The 20094-nt window shown below is 42.3% G+C and overlaps 1 protein-coding gene across 1 annotated transcript; it reads right to left on the bottom strand.

The window, feature by feature from the left end:
- Positions 1 to 14661: 14661 nt before the first annotated feature.
- LOC129080775 (calcitonin gene-related peptide 2-like) lies at positions 14662 to 17491 on the bottom strand. Its single transcript, XM_054586277.1, has 5 exons — positions 17428 to 17491; positions 16535 to 16629; positions 15904 to 16041; positions 15224 to 15394; positions 14662 to 14766 (listed from the first exon to the last, which is right to left on the bottom strand). The coding sequence occupies exons 2-4, from the start codon at positions 16618 to 16620 to the stop codon at positions 15235 to 15237; spliced, it is 384 nt and encodes a 127-aa protein (XP_054442252.1). The 5' UTR covers positions 16621 to 16629; positions 17428 to 17491; the 3' UTR covers positions 14662 to 14766; positions 15224 to 15234.
- Between the last annotated feature and the right edge of the window lie 2603 nt (positions 17492 to 20094).

Genomic DNA, 20094 nt, shown 5'->3' with positions numbered 1-20094 from the left:
ATCTCAGCCTAGACTTGATGTTTTCATGTTATTATACAGTGTTTCATGTTAGGAAAGTTTTTATTTAAAAATGCGGTTAATCATTCACGAGAAATGCTCATGAAAAGAAAAAAAAAAAAACACCAGAAAGCATACTGAAAATAATCCCAAACATACATCAATAAAATATACAGAAAGAAAGCTACAGTCCTCATTGAGCCTGTATTAAGTCCTGAGATTAAACCCACAGTGCGTCTAAGCCTCCTGCTCTGTACTCTGAACCCCTGGAGCATGCATCATTTGGCAGAGCAGTCTGTGCTGAAGTCCACTGTGCCACATACTGTGCCCGACATTAAGGGCAGCGAGGTGAAGGATGCAGTTCTTTATCTGTGAGAATTTTGGCGCTTGTCCTTAGCATGGTTCACAGCAAACCATGTTATGGCTCATTCATTGTAAATATGTCTGAAGGAAGGGCCCAGGTCTTATTCATATTTGTTTACTGTGTCTACCACAGTAATCAATTTTAACTGCAGCAAAACATTTTAAATGGTACTACCCCCCCCCCCCACACACACACAAAACAAAACATCGTTAGGGGAATAAAGAGAGAAATGAGATTAAATGACAGAAAATTAAAATTGTTGGATTGAGGAAAGTGCTACAATTTCCTGATTGCTCTTCCTGTGACAAACATCATTGCAGGGATTTGTATGTAATTCCTTGTTTAATTCCCACCCTCATTCCTGTGAGGCAGGAAGTCTTACGGAGGTCAGTGCCCTAATCCTTCTACCCCATCCTCCCAAATGCAGCCAGATGGCCCAGTCTGGTCACTCCTAGGTTTAACGGTCTTCCCTGGCTCCCCATTACCCTTAGAATAATGTCCAAAACTGACTTTAAGAAGCTATGAAACCTGCTGCATTTCATGTGTCCAGCCACATTTCTTGCAACTCTTTCCTCTCTTCCCTTGAGGCATAATGAATTCCATGCTCAACAAAGTGAACATTAGAAAGAAAACTAGCAAGAGGCTGGAGAGGAGACTAAAAGGTATACATTAGGCTCTGAGTGACTATGTATGTATGCCTTGTCAGGTAGACTCTATTTTTTAGGCTTGTGGTTCTCACTCTGTTTTCTGTGACAACATAATGATTCTGATGCATTAGTAAACATGATTTAAAAGTGAGTCACTGTGGTTGTTTTTCTCAACCTAAAGGCTGGGCATGATGAGTAATATATTTTAGGGCTGTATGCTCCTTCCTGTTGAGGAGTGGGGCTGCCTTAACTCACAGTTCTAGGTAATGGGGAGCCACTGATGCCTTGCCACTAAGTGCAAGAAAGATTTTCTGTCCTGAGATTTAGTCTTACAGTGCTTCTGAAATAGCTGAGTTTATATGATACCCACCGACCCCCTCCTTTTCCCCCAGTGTGCACATAACGCTGCTCGTTTATTTTCCTGTTTCCAGCGACACGCTATCTCCAGAAGCAAATTTCTTCCTGGGTGCTCACACACCATTCTCATTGCCATGGCTTTCTCTGGCTTTCTGGCCTTGACCAGGACAGTTCTAGTCCTTCAAATGTGTTAGGGTTGATGTCCAGAGCAATGACCATGGTCCAGCTTTCTTTCCTCCTAGAGGTTTCCTCCTGGTATACTGCAACCGATATGGTCTCCAATGACCAAATGAAACTAAACTGGAGCATATTGACAAGAGGAGGTTGATGTCTCTCTGGCATCTGAACTACAGCTACGTGGAGAGTCCTGTCAAGTGCTCATATTTATCTCTGCTGCTGAGCTGTACCCAAGTTGTAGAAGAAACATGATTCACCTTGTTTATGGCAAAAATAAATAAAAACTTAGTGAATTAAAAATGGATAAATCACCAAGATAACCCTGTAGAGCATCTGTCTTTGTGCATTGGTTTAGGGACATGGAAAATGCTCCCTGGTGGATGAGTCCTTTTCTCTTCTGTGGATGAAAAGGGGCCACACACTAAACCTGACAAGCTCAAGGGAGCCTGCGTGGTAGCCTTACAAACTCAGGGAACTAAAGTAACCACATAGGGTGGTCTGAAATGAAAACTTTTTAACTAAAAACAATTTATGGTAGGTAGTTCCCTGACAAAAGTCACTCTTTACTTTAACTGAGCCTGTCTGTTGCCTTCGTGCATTTGCGATAACATAGCTTTAGAGAGTCATGGTAGCTTCCCTTTCTCCGGACCCCTCTGGGTACAACCACACCAGGGATGAGGTACCTGGGGGCAGATGATGAAGAATGAGGAGGGAAGGACGAGGCAAGTGAGATCTGGGTGGCCCTCACGCCTGCCCCTCAGAGACTTCAACTGCATGGGTTCTAAACCTTGGATGCTCATTTGAATCTCCTGGGGTCTTTACAAAGTGCTGATACCAGGCTTTCACCACTCTCTCCAGATTCTGATTAAATTGCATCAAGGTTATAAATAGCCTTGACAATTCTAGCATCTTCTCTTTCCTGCATTCCATCCCCTCTAACAATTGCAGCATCTCTTTTTATAGGGTTGGGTATTAGAACTTAAAAACTTTATCATTGCAACCACAAAAGTGACAGCAAGCCAGCAGCCCCAGGACAGAGGAAAGTTCAGCTGAAAACCAGCTGAGATAAGCCCTGAGATTCTGTTCACCTAAATACCAGCTGCTTGTCTTTGACATTAATAGTCCATGTGACTTTGTGCATATCACTCTTGCTCTCTGGATGTCTATCCTGTCTTCTCACCTGTTTAATGGGGCATTGGAACTAATCTAGAGTTCGTGTGGCTCTAATACTCTGAGAACACCTCTCTGCTTCCTGCCAAGTCTGTGCTCTGCTTCTGGCTCCCGCGAACACCCAGACATAACTTTTTCTCTTTTTTTGTAAAGTTCTGTTTTGGCATCTATGTGCTCCTCTACCTGTATTGTTCCCTCTCTGTTCATTCCTCCTTCTTACCCATTTATTGAGAGGATTCATGCAGCTCCAGGACACCCATGACACTTGGAAAGAAAGTCAACAGCTACGTTTATTCATGACTAGTGGACCCTTCATTTTGTATTCAGCATTAGGATACAGTAGTGATTAAGACTTCTCCCCTCTGCCACAGTTTACACACAGATGGAGGAGATATTTACAATATAGTATAGAAGTTCACAGTGATAGAAAAGAAGGAAGCTAAGTGAGAACCAGAATCCTCAGGAGTTACATATTTTATCTTTTTAAAGGAAATATGCATTTATTTTTCTATTATTTTCTTTCTTTCTTTATTTTAGAGAGCAAGAAGGAGAGAGACATTGATTTGTCATGTCACTTATTTGTGCATTTATTGGTTGATTCTTGTATGTGCCTTGACCTGAGATGGAACCTAAACCAGTGAGATACCCGGCCAGGGCTCTGGGGAATTTGCATTTAAAAGGTGCTCGAGGAATTTGCTTCTTTAGTTAATCCCTGTTTCTCCGTGTTGAAGCTTTTCCTCTTTCTGGCTCCTTCCCCAGAGACATTAAAAATGTCTCAAGTTTCTCCTACGTCTCACAATCAAGTTTCTCACCCCACGTTCCCCTCTCATCATGTCTTCTATAATTTTTTCTTCCTTTTTAGTCATGATTTTGTATGTTTTTTTAAATTTGATACTGACCAGTCACTGCTCATCACACTGCTATTCATGTTCGTTGTGATAATTAAAACTACAAGAAAAGATGAGGTTACAGAAAGATGTAGGGGTCGTGCAATCCAAATGGAAGAGACAGAAATTGCAAAGGGAGGGATGTACTTAGTATCCAGAGCAGAGAGCAAGCCAGTGTGTCTAGAATATGGGGACTGGCAGGAGCTGAACCTGGAAATGTAGACAGGAGCCCCATTACACTGGGTCTGTTTTGAAGAGGAGCAGGAGAAAACAATCTCCCCCCCCCTCACCCCCGCCCGCCCCCCACCCTGCCCATAATCCGCATCTGCATACTGGTATATCTTACATAGCTATAATCAAAGCATCTGTATAAATAGACTTTTTGTTTACCAAATAGTGTTTTGAATAACTCTTTATACTGTCTCATATTCTTTACAATTGTTATTGTGAGAGTGACAGAATATTCAATTCAGTTTAATGTGTTACAATTTATCCACTGTTTTCACTGTCCCTATTGTTGGACATTTAGGTTGTTTTTTATTTTTGCTATTTTAGAGATTGCTACAATAAAGGCCCTCTTGCATAGGGATTTACTCCTTTTTTGAATTATGAGGGGGGACCTAAAAAGCCCCCTGGAATTTATTTATAAAAAATTGTGTATTTATTCTTATATGTCTAAATTTAAATCACCTTCAAAGTAGTCTCCATTTGATACAATATATCTATCATGCAAGGCATTATTTTCACTGCTGAAAACAGTTTTTGAACGCGGTTTTGATGCCTTTTAGTGCTTCTGCTCTTTTTTGTTTCACCTCTTCCACAACAGCAAAACGTTTCTCTTGGAGCACTTTTTTCATCCAGGTAAACAAACAAAAAACGTTGCTCAGGGTGAGATCAGGTGAATAGGATGGGTGGGACATATGGGTCCTGCCAGTTTTGGTCAGAAACTCCTGAACCTTCAGCTCGCTGTGAGCAGGTGTGCTAATGAATCACCCATCATGAAAATGACAAACATTGAAAGAGCCTTAAAAAAATATGCACTGAAGTTGAATGCAGCCTCTCACAACAATGCCAGCTGGTACACTGAGGCAGATGGGTTCCTAGAACACTCACGTAGCTCGGGAAGCCTGCACTACAAGGGGCCCACCCTCCAGAAAATAATTTTGTTTTTTTGTTGGGGGGGTCCCCCCTCATATCTCCTCAGGCAAATTATAATGAATGAAATTTACTGGGTCAAAGGGTGTGAACATTTTCATGGTTCTCAATGCATATTGGCCCATTCCTGTTTTATATACATTGTCAGAAAGGTGTTCATCAATTTCATTGTAAACAATGGAACTGATATTATTACATTTTCCTTGCCAAGTTAATAGATAAAAAAACATACCTCATTCGTTTAATTTGAATTTTGTTGCAGCCTGGAACATTTCCCCCTGTTTGTTTACTATTCACATTTTGTTCTATTTGTGTCATGTCAATGTAAGAACGTCCAAACCTGTAGAGAATTTTTATGAGTTTATTTGAGCCAAGCTGACAACAATTGCCGGGAAGCAAAATCTCAAATGCTCCCTAGAATGACAGTTTTGCAATTTCTTTTATGCATTTGAAATTAGGAAGGAAATGTAAGGAAGATTATATGAAGGTGAGAGAAAACAAGGCAGGATTGGATTACAGGATAGTTAAAAAGATTATGTGTTCTCTTGAGGCTTTATTTCAAAGATGTGTTAACCTAGATGCACAAAATGTACAGGGCTTGCTTAAGGCAAAGACAAACCTTTTACTTAAAATGTTCTATGCCTGCCTGGGGCATGACTACCCACCATGACTTGCTCAGTTAAGAATTTATAATCAGATCACCCTTGAGGTTACCTTTTGCAGAACTCCCTTCCTGTGGCACTCCAACCCCTCCAACCATTTGTCACTAAAGGGGCATTTATGGTATTTACATATGTTAGAATAAACTTTTAATATATTACACATAATGATCCATTTCTATAACAAACACTTCTGCTGTTTTTATTTTCACTGTGGTTTGGTTCTTCTAATGGTTAGGTATTGATCTTTTCCATTATGAATTCTTTCAAAGGTCAGACACGAACATCTAAATTAAAAGTCTCAGTTTTATTTTGGCAATTTATGACCATTAAGTTATTTATAAATTAGTAATTTTTAAATACAAGTTTTGGATATAACTTGATGTTTCCCCAAATTGGTAACCCAGTAGCAGTTTGGAGTCTGTTTGTGAGAGACTCACGGGGGGCCAGTCTGGTTCAAAAGGAGGGCAGACTCCTTGCCTTGAAGCTGTATTCCTATAGCAATCACATTGTTTTTACCGACACTGTGTATTAGCACGTAGTTTTATGATGGTGGTGACCATGAAGGACATTGTGAACAGAGAAAGGGTCAAGCTCCCTGAGCCAGGACCCCACTATTTTTTTTTTTTTTGCAGGCTTTTGGCATTTTTGCCCTCATGGGCTCCTTCCTCCATAAAAAATATTAAAAGTTCTATTTGCAACTGTTTTGTTACATAAGTGAATATGATCTAGGCTGAATTCATTATTATACAGGGTCCAGCACAAATAGTGCCCCTTTTTTATTACAGAATCATAAGCATGTAATTCTGTAACATAACAATATCACACTCAAGCACACCATATGACATCTTAGGTGAAATGTTCAAATTAAAACTATAAATTATTACATCCATATTATTACCCTACCAACCACACTCAAGCAGGCCTTACTTCTGCGGGACACTGTATAGTCATTGTCATTAATTTTTTATTTTAAAACACCTTAATTAAAACATTTTTGTGGGCCACTAATCTGTGCCTATTATGTCGAATGGATGAATGAACCCTGTCCCAAAGCCACCCCTTAGCATCTATCTATTTATCTACCTGAGTAATTGGTTTTACTTCTTGTCTTTTCATTTAGTTCATTCACAGAGGTATCATATTACCTCTGAGTGAATTTAAGCAAGAACTTTTTTTTTTTTTTTAATGCAGGTATCCTTGAGTTCAATAAACAGTGATAGGAATAGGGCAAAGAGATTCAAGGGTGGAGGCTGACCAGTATGGAACCATTTGGATTATAACTTATGATTGATTCATTCCTCTGCTTTTTTTCTTATAAGAGAAATACTTTGTATATTCTTATAATTTTCTAAGTTTATAATTTTCTAATATGAGAGACAGCCATTTTAGGATAGATTTGCAAAATTCAGAGGCCTTCCTCCCTAAATCCAAGTCTTTAATGATGAAAATTAGCAAGAACTATAATTCAAGCTAATGACTTACAGGTGTTGTCTGCTATGAATAGACATAACTCTAATATAAGGGCCATTAGAGTAAATTGAATAACTTTAATGTAGAGAGAATTTGGATGTATATCATGCTTTATAAATCACATACAGAGGGTACACTTGGCAAGCTATTTCCCTTTATGAATCAAGCAAAGGACCTAGGCTGGGAAGCTTTCTGTACCTCCAAGAAAAAGATGAAAGATGTATGATCTGAAACTTCAAACTTTCAAAATGTTAATGACAATGTTTTATTTCAATTTTAATGTTATGAGGCACATTTGAGCACCTTATTGGAAAAGCTATCTGTGGATCTCTTCCTGCCCATGCTTCACATCCAGAGGTGTAGTTACCTGTATACTCAAAGAAGCCTCCCCACTCCAAATAAATCAAATTCAATAATGACCTATATACTTACTGGGGGATAACACATGAGTTTCCAACACTGATTAACATTGGTTAGTATATATGTGTATATATATGCAAAAAATATATCAACAAAAAAAATCACTCAATATTTGAAGAACCTCAGAAGATTTTAACCTTCTGGTGTACACCCACTGCAAATACCTTATACTTGGCAATGACCGATGAATATGACAATGTCACTCCCATGATTAGCTTACTGAACATGGCAAAAGTAAAGAGATTTTATGAATGTAATTAATATCCTAAATCTATTCATTTTGAGTTAATCATGAAGATTCTGACAAATGGAAAGAATGCCAATGGAACTGAAACTCAAAAGTGGGAGGGAGAGCATAGTAAGAAATGAGACCGGAACAAAAGTCAGGTACCACATCATACGTAGCTTTGTGGGCTATGCTAAGGGTTTTGTACAGGACCTGGCAGATTGTTGACTATCTTTATAAAGGCAAGAGACCACTCCTTCAACTTTCCTAGATCTACAGAAGAGCCAAGCTCTCCAGGAAGTCTTTAGAATACCCTAAGTTATGGAAACAATTAATCTTATCATCATCCTGGCAAGCCAGAGTAGGCCACATGAGGCCCGGGTTTATAATGCTTGGCTCAGGGCCCTACCAGAGACAAGGGCAAGACATTTGTCAGATGCAGGAATATCCACAAAAGTTTCACCAAGAGCAGAAATATCTGAGGATCCATAATTGAAGAGTCTAAACCCCTACCCCTAAATGTATAATTGTCTAGGATATGTCCAGCTAATGAGATAGCTCGTAGAAAATCAAGTCCAGCAAGGGACTTTATAGTAAAGACAACATGATTTGCTTTAAATTTGCAACACTTAATAACCAGTCCTTGCTTCAGGGGTCCTCTCAGTCACAGACAACTCTCCTTGGAAAATCTGCCCAAAATGAGAATCTTGAGAACCAAGTGAAGCAGGAAGGAAGAGAAAGTGAATTCTGCTCACTATTGGAAGAATTTTCTAAGAGTCAGAATAATCTAAAGATAGAATAAACTACCTCAAGAAACAGTAACATGAAAATTTCAAAAATAAGCACCTAGAGGTCTACTTGGGGGATGTTAGAGAGGAGATTCAAATGCGTGTGTTGGTCTACGTGGCCTTAATTTCTTCCCACCATGAGAATCTTAAAGGCAAAAAAGAATGATATAAAAGAGTAGCTTGAAGGATGAAGAACATTGAGAACACAGAGAAGGAGGCTTCTGGTAAAAAGTACTCAATAAGGAGGAAGAAGAGCAGGACTTAATTTTGACTGGAATGAAAGCATCTTATGCCATTGCACCTAATCTGATCTGGGCCTGGGAAGCAGGGTAAAGAGATTTGACAATATCTTTCCTGGGAACAGTGGCTTCCAAATTGAACACAGGTTGCCCATCTAGGCAACTGCACTGAATATGCTTCCCAGATTTGGGAATTGGAGTTAACATGGTTTGGATGTATATTAGTTATCTATGCCTTGTAGCAAATTACCTGAAAGCTTAACTCAGAAGAACAAGTGTTTATTATCTCATGCAGATTCTGAGAGGAGGCTGTCCTGCAGAGGCTCAGCTGGGTGATTCTGGCTCAAGTTCTCTTGAGATTGCAGTCCAGGTCTCAGCTAGGTCTTTAGTCATCTCCATCTTGTTAGGTAGCAAGGATATGTTGATAAACCAATCTTAATTTATGATTTAAAAAATCTTTTAGCACAAAATAAAAAGATACTTTCTTAAGATGATAAAGAAGCTCCATCTGAAATCAAGGATGCCTATTATCATCATTTTCCCTCAATTTTGTCAAGAAATTCTACATGATACAAAAGAACAAAAATATGAAATAAGATTTACTATTATTTACAGATAATGCAATTATCTACCCAGAGGACCCAAGGCCAGTCAAAATTCAAAGAGCAATTTTTAAAAATCGACAATTATTCTTACTTTCTTCCAGAAGAATAAATTTGTGACAACAGCCAAGACATTTTGAAAGAGAGAAGTATAAAGTTCATTTGCACCGCTGGTAATTAAATGCTGTTATTGGTGCATAAACACATCAATAGAAGAGAAAAGCCCAGAGAAGATTGTTTAGCATTTGATAAAGTAGTGTTTCAAATCAATGTGGGATGTGTTGGTTTACCTAGTAAATAGTTTGGGGAAAAGTAGATATAACCTTATTATTGATAAAATTTATCACCCCTTTTTTTGTGTGTGTAAACACTGTATGTTTTCTGAAATCCATCATATTGTTAGGGAGGATTTGCAGAGCCAATTTCTAACCATGCATTTTGGAGATGATTCCAGAAGCCAGTGAATGGCTTCATTGAGAAGGGTACACTGATTCTATAACAAGAATTCTTGATATACATATTTCTCCTGAAGTTCTGTCCATTCTTGTTTTACAGAATTTGAGGTCATGTTTTGGGTCGTATGTCTATGATAAATATATCTTCTTGCCATTTTGTCACTTTTTTTCCTATATGGCACATTTTCTTTTCCAATTATTATTTTTTTTTTTTGCTTTGAATTCTACTTTGATCATATATTATGAAGTTACTTCAACTTATTTTTAATCATATTTGTGTGATATATGTTTTACTACCCATTTATTTTAATGAATTCTGAGTTTTGTTCTAGAGTTTTCTCTTATAAAAAAACTTCTGCTGGATCCTTTAACAAAATGTAACCTTAGTCTTTTCATTATTGATTTTCACTAATTTACAACAATTTTATTTCTTTATTATTTATTTACCTTTTTTTATAAGAAAGTTTATTTAGAAAGTCACAAGTGTAGAAGAAGTGAGTGGTAGAAGACATAGCCTCAAGAAACAAGTTATAGAGGAAAGAGAAGGGCCCTTGGAGCTTAGGAGAGACAAGGTAAAAGGGATGTGGGGGGGGAGATAGTGGGAGAAAGGCACTAGGGTGCTCCCAGGAGGGCGAGCACCTAATTTACAGTTAAGTTAAAGTTATGTACGTATTTACTGCTGTCATCTTTTCTCAAATTGTTCATTCACTGTACATTTTGGAGTCTTTGTTCCTTTTCCATTGAACAGAACAAATTCTCTTTGGTATTTAAGATTTATGCATCCTTTTTTAATTTTATGGTAGTTGCCTTAACATAAAATACCCATACTTACGATATTTATTCATATTAAACACAAATGTAGTGACCATCCATTATATTCCAACTGCCAAGCTTAGAAAATGATGCCTAAGGAAACAAAGCCTTGGTAGATGCTGCCTATATACCCCTCCTCATGGGATCCCCTTCTAATCTCTTCTCAGTTAATCACTTTTTTGAATGTTATGTTTATACTCCCTGTACATGACTGTATATTTTTACCATATGTGTACGCACCCCTAAATTAGATATAGTAATCTTATGCATGCTTTAAATTTAATACAAATTATATTACCATATATATATATATATACTCTGCAAATTGCTTTATTTTACACTGAATATTATATGTGATACACATATATTATATTCACCATTGTGTAATATATTGTACTAATTCATTATAAATATAAGACACAATTAATTTATCTAAGGCATGTTTTCTAGGTTCATCTGCAGGAGACTATACTAAAACGAACTGAACATTTTTAAAGATGATCTTAAAAAAAACAAAATGTAAATGAACTCATAAAAGGAAATGGATAAATTTGATAAATTGGCCATTAGAAAAATTGATTTAGAAACCAAATCTCAGTGAGAAAAAAAACAAGCTGTGGTAGCAAAAATAATTCCATCAACTAATGCCCCTTCTATTAGTATGCTCTGGCAACCACAGCAGAATAGCTTAAACAACAGAAATTTATTTCCTCTCAGTTCTGGATGCTGGAAGTACAAGATCAAAGTCCCATCAGTGTCTGTGTGTGGGAAGGTCTCTCTTCCTGTCATCCAAATGGCAATCTATTCATTGTATTCTCACCTGGCTTCTCCTCTGTGAGTGTACTGAGAAGGAAAGAAAGAGGTCCCTGTATCTCTTCCTCTTTTTATACAACACCAGTTCTATCAGATTAGAGCCCCACCCTTATAATCTCATTTAACTTTAATTACACACCCTAAGGGTCTTATCTCTGAACATAATTGGATCAGGAGTTAGGGCTTCAATATATGAATTTTGGGAAGTCGCATTCACTTTATAGCATTCCAAATTCATAGGTACCACTTATCCACTGCCACAACAATGTTACATAAAAACAACCTCAAAATCTCAAACACAAATATTTATGTTTTTGCTTATGTTTGTGTGGTAAGGATGAGGACAATCCCCAGCCGGTGTCAGCTGCATGTGCATTCAGGCTGCAGGTCAGGTTTAGTTCCACAGCTCTCATTTTGGAGCTCGGACTAACACATCAACAGATACCTAAGGCATGCTCTTTTCAGGGCGATGGCAGAATTACAAGAGCGCAAAACCCAACCACACAAGCACATTTCAATCCTGACCTTCACCTTATTTACCAATATCATAATGGCAAAAAGAAATCACTTGGCCAATCCCATAAACAAAGCGGCAGAGATGTCTATTCGCCCACCATGCAACTATGGAAGTGTAGGCAAATGCAATACTGCTGTGGCATAGTGAAGGATTGGGCACAATAATTCAATGAGCCTCATTGTTCTCGAGCTGAGTGTTTGGCATGAGCTTTAATTGACATTAAAAGACATTCTTTTGCTGTAATGGCCTATGTCGGTTGGGAAGAGTAATGAATGATGCTATAGCCACACCAAAAGTCTTAGTTCTCCATATTACGCTTTGATTGCCTTGTACACTTATATCTGCTCTCTGGATTCTGATTCAGTGCATGCTATGTAGTCGTTTGAAAGTTTGAATTACTCTCAAAGAAAAAAAAATTAGTTACTCTCTTTATGAGTTAATGAGAAATATCCAGAGTTCAGCTGGAATTCAATAAGTATAGTTCAATTATTGGTGAAACTGCTAGAACCCGGGACTAAATTGGTCTTCCTGCAGTTTAGACTTCTTATTTGAACTTACCCACCTAGTCGTGGGTATCACTCCTTAGAGAGCACACTACCATTCTGCTGCATTTACTGCATGGGAAGAAGAAGAGCTTGTTGTACTGATCCAGGGGAAGAGAAACAAAGGGTGAGAAGAGAGATCAAAGAGAAGACATAGGGCTCGTGGAGGCCTTGAGGCCGGAAATAGAGTCACTAATTCTGGCAGCCATGGCGGAAGTTTTCAGGCATTTGAGGGATCACTATCCAGGTGATATAATTACTGAGGATGGAAGCCCTCGGACAGTTCGCCCTGAAGCAAATCAGACCAAGAAGGAACCTGAAAGCTGACCATAAACATAAAAGGGAAAAGGACTGAACTCCATTCATTTCATAAAGATTTCTTGAGTGCTACCCCATGCCAGACATACCGGTCTACGTGTAGGGGATTTGGCAATTAATAACATAGCCATAACCCTGTCCATGTAGAGCTTACACAGTTCATAGGATAGGGTACAAATGATAAAGTAAATAATTAAAAATATATACTATGATTGAAGGTAATAAGTGGTAAAGAGAAAATATTAAAACAAGAAAAGGATTAGGGTGTGTTGGCAGAGGGAGTACAATTTCAGAAAGGAGGGCCAGCGTGTGTGACATTTGAATACTGATCCAGAGGAGACAGGGCCAAGGGCAGGAGCGTTCTGCACAGAGCACAGAGCCAACAGCTGCAGACACCGGAGGGGGCTGGTGCTGGGGGACGAGGGGTGAGGAATACGAAAAAGTCCAGTGTGTGGGGGAGAAGTGGGAGATGAGGCCAGGCAGGTGGGGAGAAGAGAGGAAGAGCAGCTCAGCTTGGACCTTGTATGCCATTGCAATGCTCTAGGTATATACTTTGTGAGATGGGGAGGCATAGAGGAGACATGGTCTGACCTTCCTTTTAGGCAAGGGTTGGGCTACAGTGTGAACTACAGACCAAATGGGAGGAAGGGTCATAATTCTATGTGCTCCTGAGGAAATAACTAGAGTCAATGTATGGAAGGGGCTGATTTCTCTAACTAAATAATCCCAATTAATTGACTGTCCCTGAGTGAAACTGGCTGCTCAGTCACCCTGGGAGTTATAGTCAGCAGCTTGTCACCAGCAGTCCCAGCAGATGCCAGGGATGCTGATGCTGGGAAATTTCTACCTTGAATAGGGCCTCATAGCCTATGACCTCCCAGGTTCCTTCCAATACAGAGTGTCTGATTTCACAGCATTCATTGCCTCAGTCTCCCCATTTAGAATAGAGCTCCATGAATATAAGGGTTTTGTCTCTTCTGTCCATTGCCCTATTCCCGGTGGCTCAAACTGTGTCAAAAATCTAGCAGGTACTTAATTAGCATTTGTTAAATGTGGGAATGTCTCAGACTTACCGCAGGAACTTAGGCAATGGACTTCTCTGCATGTCAGAGAATAAAGAAGTTGGGTTGGATGGCCTCTGGTGACCTTTCCAAGTCTGCCAGTCTGCCAATCCCATCTCAAACGCCAAGCTGGGGGTGGGGGGGCAGTTTGTTCATGGGGAAGAAAAGCAGGGATGGGTAACCTGAATTAATAAGTAGGGACTGGTGTCCTTTATATCTGGGGACCAGGATACTCTCTGAAAACAAATGTGACTTGTCTTTTTGAAGTGTACAGGGTTCTAATTCCAACAAGGGATATTTTCATTTCATTTATTTATTTATTTATTTATTTATTTATTTATTTATTTATTGGGGAAAGGAGGGAGAAAGAAAGGGAGAGAAACATCCACGTGAGACAGCAACCTCGAACAATTGCCTCAGTCAGGGACCGAACCCGCAACCCTGGCCTGTGCCCTGCCCAGGAAGTGAACCAGTGACCTTTCACTTTGCAGGATGATGCCCAACCAACTGAGCCACACTGGTCAGGACCCAACAGGGGATATTTTACTAAAAACTGAGGGTATAGGATACTCAAGACCCATCCCAAGCGTGTTGCCTTTGCCTCACTGAGTCAGCCTGGTCAACAGAGTGTTCAGAGGACCCTGAGACTTGCTGGGAAAAACAGCATAAACAGCAGGAGGGACTTCTTCTAAGTGTATCAAATTACACTTTTTTCCCCTTGGTGAAGTTCTCAAAAGACCAGGTTTCTTTAAAGAAAGGTTTCTTTGAGGCACAGCATTACTACGTGTTCCCAGATACCCCGGAGGTGGTGATTTCATGGCCCCTGAATGTCTGGGAGAATTGCCAACATCAACAGGTTGGCCCAGCCCAGAGTTGCTACCAGGTAAACCAATGCTGTCATATTTATTGAATATAGAATAAAATATGAAAAGATGCACACCAGATAATAATGCAGTTAAATTTATTTTATTTTAGGTAAGAGTGTTTTTAAGGTCAAATAGCATGCAGAAGGGTATGTCTTCCATGCATTCCTCTGAGCTGATTTTATGATGAATTTGAAGAAGTAGAGTTCATCTTCGGGGTGACCTAGGAGAAAGAGAACAACAACTAGAATTTAGTTATTTATTAATTGTGAAGCTATTGATATGTATTGTCTTATTTTTGTCTTTCTATTAATACTAGCAGGTGGCTGAAATTTTTGCCCTCAAATTTACAGATGGAGAAACTGAGGCTCAGAGAAAGTGTCTGGTCCATTGTCGTATCAGTAGTAGGGGACCAACACAGTTCTTGACCCCGAGTGTATGCTCTGAATTCATATGTACACAACACTGTGCCACAGAGAGACATTGGAGAAACAGAGGAATGAACCCATAATCTAGGGGTTTCAGCTATTGGGACTCTTCGTCCTTCTCCAGACACTGGAGTGGGCAGGTTTTCCTGTGGATCTTTTACTGATCTGGGCCCAGGGAGGGTTAGAGAGTGGATTGCCCCCCAGTGATACCCAGTCACCCACCCTCCCTTCCAAGAAAAGAAGGGCATTCACCTGTTGCCTACTTATTCCTGAAGGTCCCTGCGGCGACGGCCAAAGGCTTTGGAGCCCACATAGGTTGGCACAAAGTTGCTCTTGAGTATGCCCCCAGATCTGCTCAGCAAGCCTGCCAGCTTATTGGTCACACAGGTGGCAGTGTTGCAGGCTCTCTTCTGGGTGTTGACACTGCTTCATAGGATAGAGAAAAAGAGAAGATCTGTCAGTGAGAGGTTGAGGAGGTGACGTGGGAGATCCCACCTCATGGGACCCTCATGGTAAAATTACTGCTCTGAGTGGCACCTATTCACCTTAGGTTTTTCACCTAAACAGCAGAAAATTTTAGGCAATTATGGAAAATGTCATCATCGCTTCCCATGGACATTCCCAGTGCTGTTAGAAAATCTAAAGATGGTTCTGGGTGACTGGACATGTAAAGACTCCAGACCTACCTCAGACACTGCTCTACCTGTCCCCACCCTGTGCAAGGTCTTTGCCTTCATTTTACCTGTGGTCTGACCATAGTCTCTCCATCTGACCTCTGTCTTCAGTGGAACCTGAGAACAGCTGGACCCAGGCTGGGGTGAACAGACTGCTGGTCACCTGTCCAACTGTGTCTTTTCTACTTCTTGGGACATGCATTCCTGGGCACGACCAGAGGGAGAGCATGTCCTGTGCTGGGCAGGTGCATGACCTACCTGAAGTCATCAGTCTCCTGCTCCTGTTCCACGTCACCAATTTTCTTCTGCATGTAGTCTTTCACCATTTCAGCCAGGATGAGGCACAAATCATCCTCTTCGAATGCAGCGGGATCCATGCGGCTCTCCAGGTAAGACCTGGAGGCACAAAGCAAATCCAACATAGGCTCTGAGTGCCTGTCTACCCTGTTTTCAGGGTAACCAGCCATGTTTGCATGAGGGTGAGAAACTAGATTAATAGAGCACATGTTAAATTTAATAACAACCAAGTTATGGCAAAGTAGTTAGCAGATTGTGATGCATATTATTTCTCAATTTCTGGTTGAATTAGATAAATAGGTTTCCTACAGATGCAGATATTTGGTAAAAAGCAATGAAAGCATTCTGTGAGGCTAAAGAGGTATATAAAATTTATAATAAAGAACACTGCATATCTTATTTTTATTTGTAATTTGTATACAACACATCTTTATATCATAAGAACTTATATGCAGGTTTACACATATACAGCTCCCCCTGCACCCGCCCGCCCCCCCCCCCCCGGGGTTATTAAACATTCAGTTCAGCCCACAGACCTGGTTGATCCTTGGGGCGGTGGGAGGGGAGTGTGCTGCTGGCAGGGCTGTCTTACCTGAATGGTGCTGCCTGGAGGACTCCTGCCTGGTACAGGACCAAGATGCCAAGAGCCAGGTAGGGGGAGTACTTCCAGAAGCCCATGATGCCTCTCTGCAAGGGAAAAAAATGATGTCAGCCCTACAGCAGTAAGATACAGCAGGTCTCCATCAAGGACAGTCTTGGAGCACCCTGGCACAACAGAGTGTACCTACAGTGCAACGCAGAGCTGTCACCCATGTGTGGGGCTTTTGCACACACCTAGCGGTGCAAGTAGGGAAAGGTAGGTAGAGAGGGCATATCTCTGTGGTTGGAATCTCTGAGAAAGTAAAGAACCAAATTCAACTCCGAATTCTAGCAAAAAGACCCCTGAAAGAACCAAGGTTAGCAGATTTTTTAGTTGAGACCCAGGATTTAAACCGGAAAAAAGCACCCAGACTCACGACTGGGGCTTGTAGTTTAGGGCTAACGCCTTAGGTCTTTGCGCCTGTTTGCCAACTGGGTTCCGAACGGGTCTCCTGGGGTCCACTAGGCGGGAAATGGGATCCCTGAGCGCACGGACTGCAGAAAGCTACTCATGCGTCCTGTCCTGTGCTCAGTGCCTGGTTGCTCCAGCGGCAGAGATCGGTCTAAGCACGCGTGCAGCTAAAGACGAGACTGGAGCCCTGCTCTGCGCGGGAAGAGTGGAGCAGAAAGTCCCTGGACTGAGACTGTTAAGCGTAACCTGGATAGGAGTCTGGAATGAGTAACGGACTAAGAGAAATTGCGCGATGAAGAGACACACGGACAGAAGTGGACAGAGAGTAATACCGGCAGGGAGATTGACTAAGAGAGAGTAATGCAGAGAGAGGGAAGGGAGGAGAAAGAGAGAGAAAGAGAATCGCTCAGCTAAGCAGGAGTCTCGGGGCTCACCTGGCAGCAGGTAGCTGCGGCAGCAGCCGGGGCGTTCGTGTCAGGCGACTGCACTGTGGAAGTGGCAGGGACACTCCAAGTGGAAAGTCGCTCTGATGCCTCCCGGCACCGGCGGCTCCTCTTATTCCCGCTGCTCTGGGTCTGGGGTGGTCCAGGAGCTCCGGGCAACCAATGAGAAGGATCCTGTGCCTCCGACGTATTTGTGTCACCCACTTGCGTCCAGAACCTGTAGCATCCATCAGGATCATCCCACTTGTATTTGCATTGAGGTCATTGATGGAAAGGGGACGGGGGGAGTGGTGGGGACCAAGAAAAACACCCACGAAGTGAGCAGGATATTGAAGACAGTTTGACGTCATTGCAAATTTCACCTGTTCAGTTTCATCGGGTTTTGAACATGCATCCCACTCCTTCCCCAGCTGTGCGGTCTTCTAGGGCTGGGGTCGGGACCGCAGGGACTCCTGGCTCCCCCAAATCTGACTCTAGACCCCCGCGCAAGTGAGGCTTGGAGGGTTAATGTGTATCAGTGTAAATTCTGGGCCCAAGCAGCGTGTCTGCATCAGGCAGCTGGAATCACCCACAGAGGACCGGACTCGTTCCGGGGGCATGGGAGGTGGAGGTGGGAGTAAGAACTTTTGGCAGACTAAACTGAATTTCAGCTGCACCAGTTCCGGTAGGTAGGATCACGGGCAAGTAACTTCTCAGGGACTCAACGTAAAGTTGACCTTTAACAGGGGTTTGAACTGGGCAGGTCCAATTATACTTGGGTGTTTCGATTGATACCGCGAAGTTTAGTTGACCCGTGCGGTACGATTGATGGTGGTTCATTTTACCTGCGCAGTTCTTGGATCTACACGCTTAAAAACCGTGTTGTTCAAGGATCAACTGCACAGTTGGAAATCCGAGTACGCGTAGGGCCGGCTGTAGTTATACCTGGATTTTTTTACTATGCGGGAGGTCCGCGCCCCTAACCATCACGTTCAATGGTCAACTGTACTCATCTTTGAAATGGGAATCATATTCCCGTCTTGAAGGACTGATGCCATTAGTAGCCATGTGCCCCTTAGCTAAGTGGGGACGTGGAAAAGTGTCCTTGGTTCACCTGGGGGATTCCTTAGGATCAGAGTCCGCACTAAAGGATTCTCCGTCTTGTGCCCTGGCCCGCGCTGGGTGGTCCATCACGTGGGTAGAAAGGGCCAAAGACCCGCCGGCCGACAGCGGGAAGCCGCAAGGCATAGATGTCTCCCCAGCCTTCAAGCAGCCCCAGTCCTCTCCTTTTCTACCCCTCCATCCATCTCCTATCACTCATCTGCCTGCTGGAGCGGTATGTCCAGCCGCCTTAGTTACCGACAGCTGTTTGCCAGGATGTTCCAGCGGCGCGCGATTCGGGACCTGCACCTGCATCTTCCGCACTACGGTTCTCCACTAGAGAGCAGGGCAGGCTTGACGGAGCTGAGAAGTCCCCGCCGAGACGAACACTCGCAGTCACTTCCAGTCATACTCTTCCACACATGCAAACTCATTTCTGTCTCCAAACACATGCCCGCTTCCGAAAGCACCGGCACTCGCAAAAGCGGCGCTTGTGCGCAGGGATATCCGCCCGGGTTCACGCAGAATCATGTCCCAAACCTGCTTCGGGAGTCTCTCGTGTGGTCGTCCCTACACACCTGCATGTGGGTGATGTGTTCGTGTCATACCTGTCCTCACTCTCCAGAATAAGCGTGCTCCGTAACACCCACCTTTGCAGCACCTCGACCGTCTCACAACCTGCATAACCTGTTTCAGGATCTTTCCCCTGAGTTCTCCGGTCCAAGCCCGTCTGGAAGGTCCCAGGTCTTGCTCCCCCGCCACACACTTCTTTCCTTTTTTTTTTTTTTTCCAATACCTCCGAGGGTAAATTATGGAGAAAGAAGATTCGCATTGTCTCAACGATCTAGGCGTCTGAGCTGCAGCAGCCTGTACAGTCTTTCAGTTCAGTGAGCACAGCAAATGTATCGGGGCTGTGGGGGGAGGCAAGGACCCCCTGCTGGGGGGTTCCCGGGCAGAGGGAAACTATCCCTGCGTGTGCCGTGAGTGAACTGACCCACAGTTCCACACCCCAGTCCCCAGTCTCCAGAATCCTCAGCATGTCCCTAGGACACACCTGCCTTGCACCATATCGCTTCACCTTCCAGGTTGGTGACCTCCTTGCTTCCTAACGTTGAAGATGCTCTTTCTTATTCAATTTTCCTTCTTCTTAACTCAGTGGGGCGCCACTGCCATGAGGAAATACAAGCTGGGAGGTCTGGAACTGGATGTGTGAAACTGGGTCTCTGTACGGCAGGCTAGCAGGGCAGCAGGGGAGTCAGAAATGGAAGAACTGCTCTGTAGGACACCTGTGTGCATCAGAGGAAAAGCAGGGAAAGGCAGAGAAGCAAGGGACAAGTTTGAGAATGTCGGTTCCTGGGCTTACTTCTCCTGGAGCCTAGAAGCAAACAGCTGGTGCTGAGACCTAGTGCTGGGCTTTGGAACTCAGTAGTTTTTGTCCTGAGCCCTAACCTAGGCTTTCCGTGAAGAGTTGTAGGGCCAGATTGGCAATGGCGGCAGAGCAGGCACCATTTTGCTAGAGATTGGGCTCTGCCATTTGAGGCTCTTGTTGGTGTCTTTGCTCACCTTTACTTTGGGGAA

The sequence above is a fragment of the Pteronotus mesoamericanus genome, unplaced genomic scaffold, assembly GCF_021234165.1.
Source record: "Pteronotus mesoamericanus isolate MK-2021 breed Mesoamerican mustached bat unplaced genomic scaffold, CSHL_Meso_final contig_90, whole genome shotgun sequence".
NCBI lineage: Eukaryota > Metazoa > Chordata > Mammalia > Chiroptera > Mormoopidae > Pteronotus > Pteronotus mesoamericanus.
Note: the sequence above shows the minus strand (reverse complement) of the source record. Positions and strands in the feature narration are given on the sequence as shown.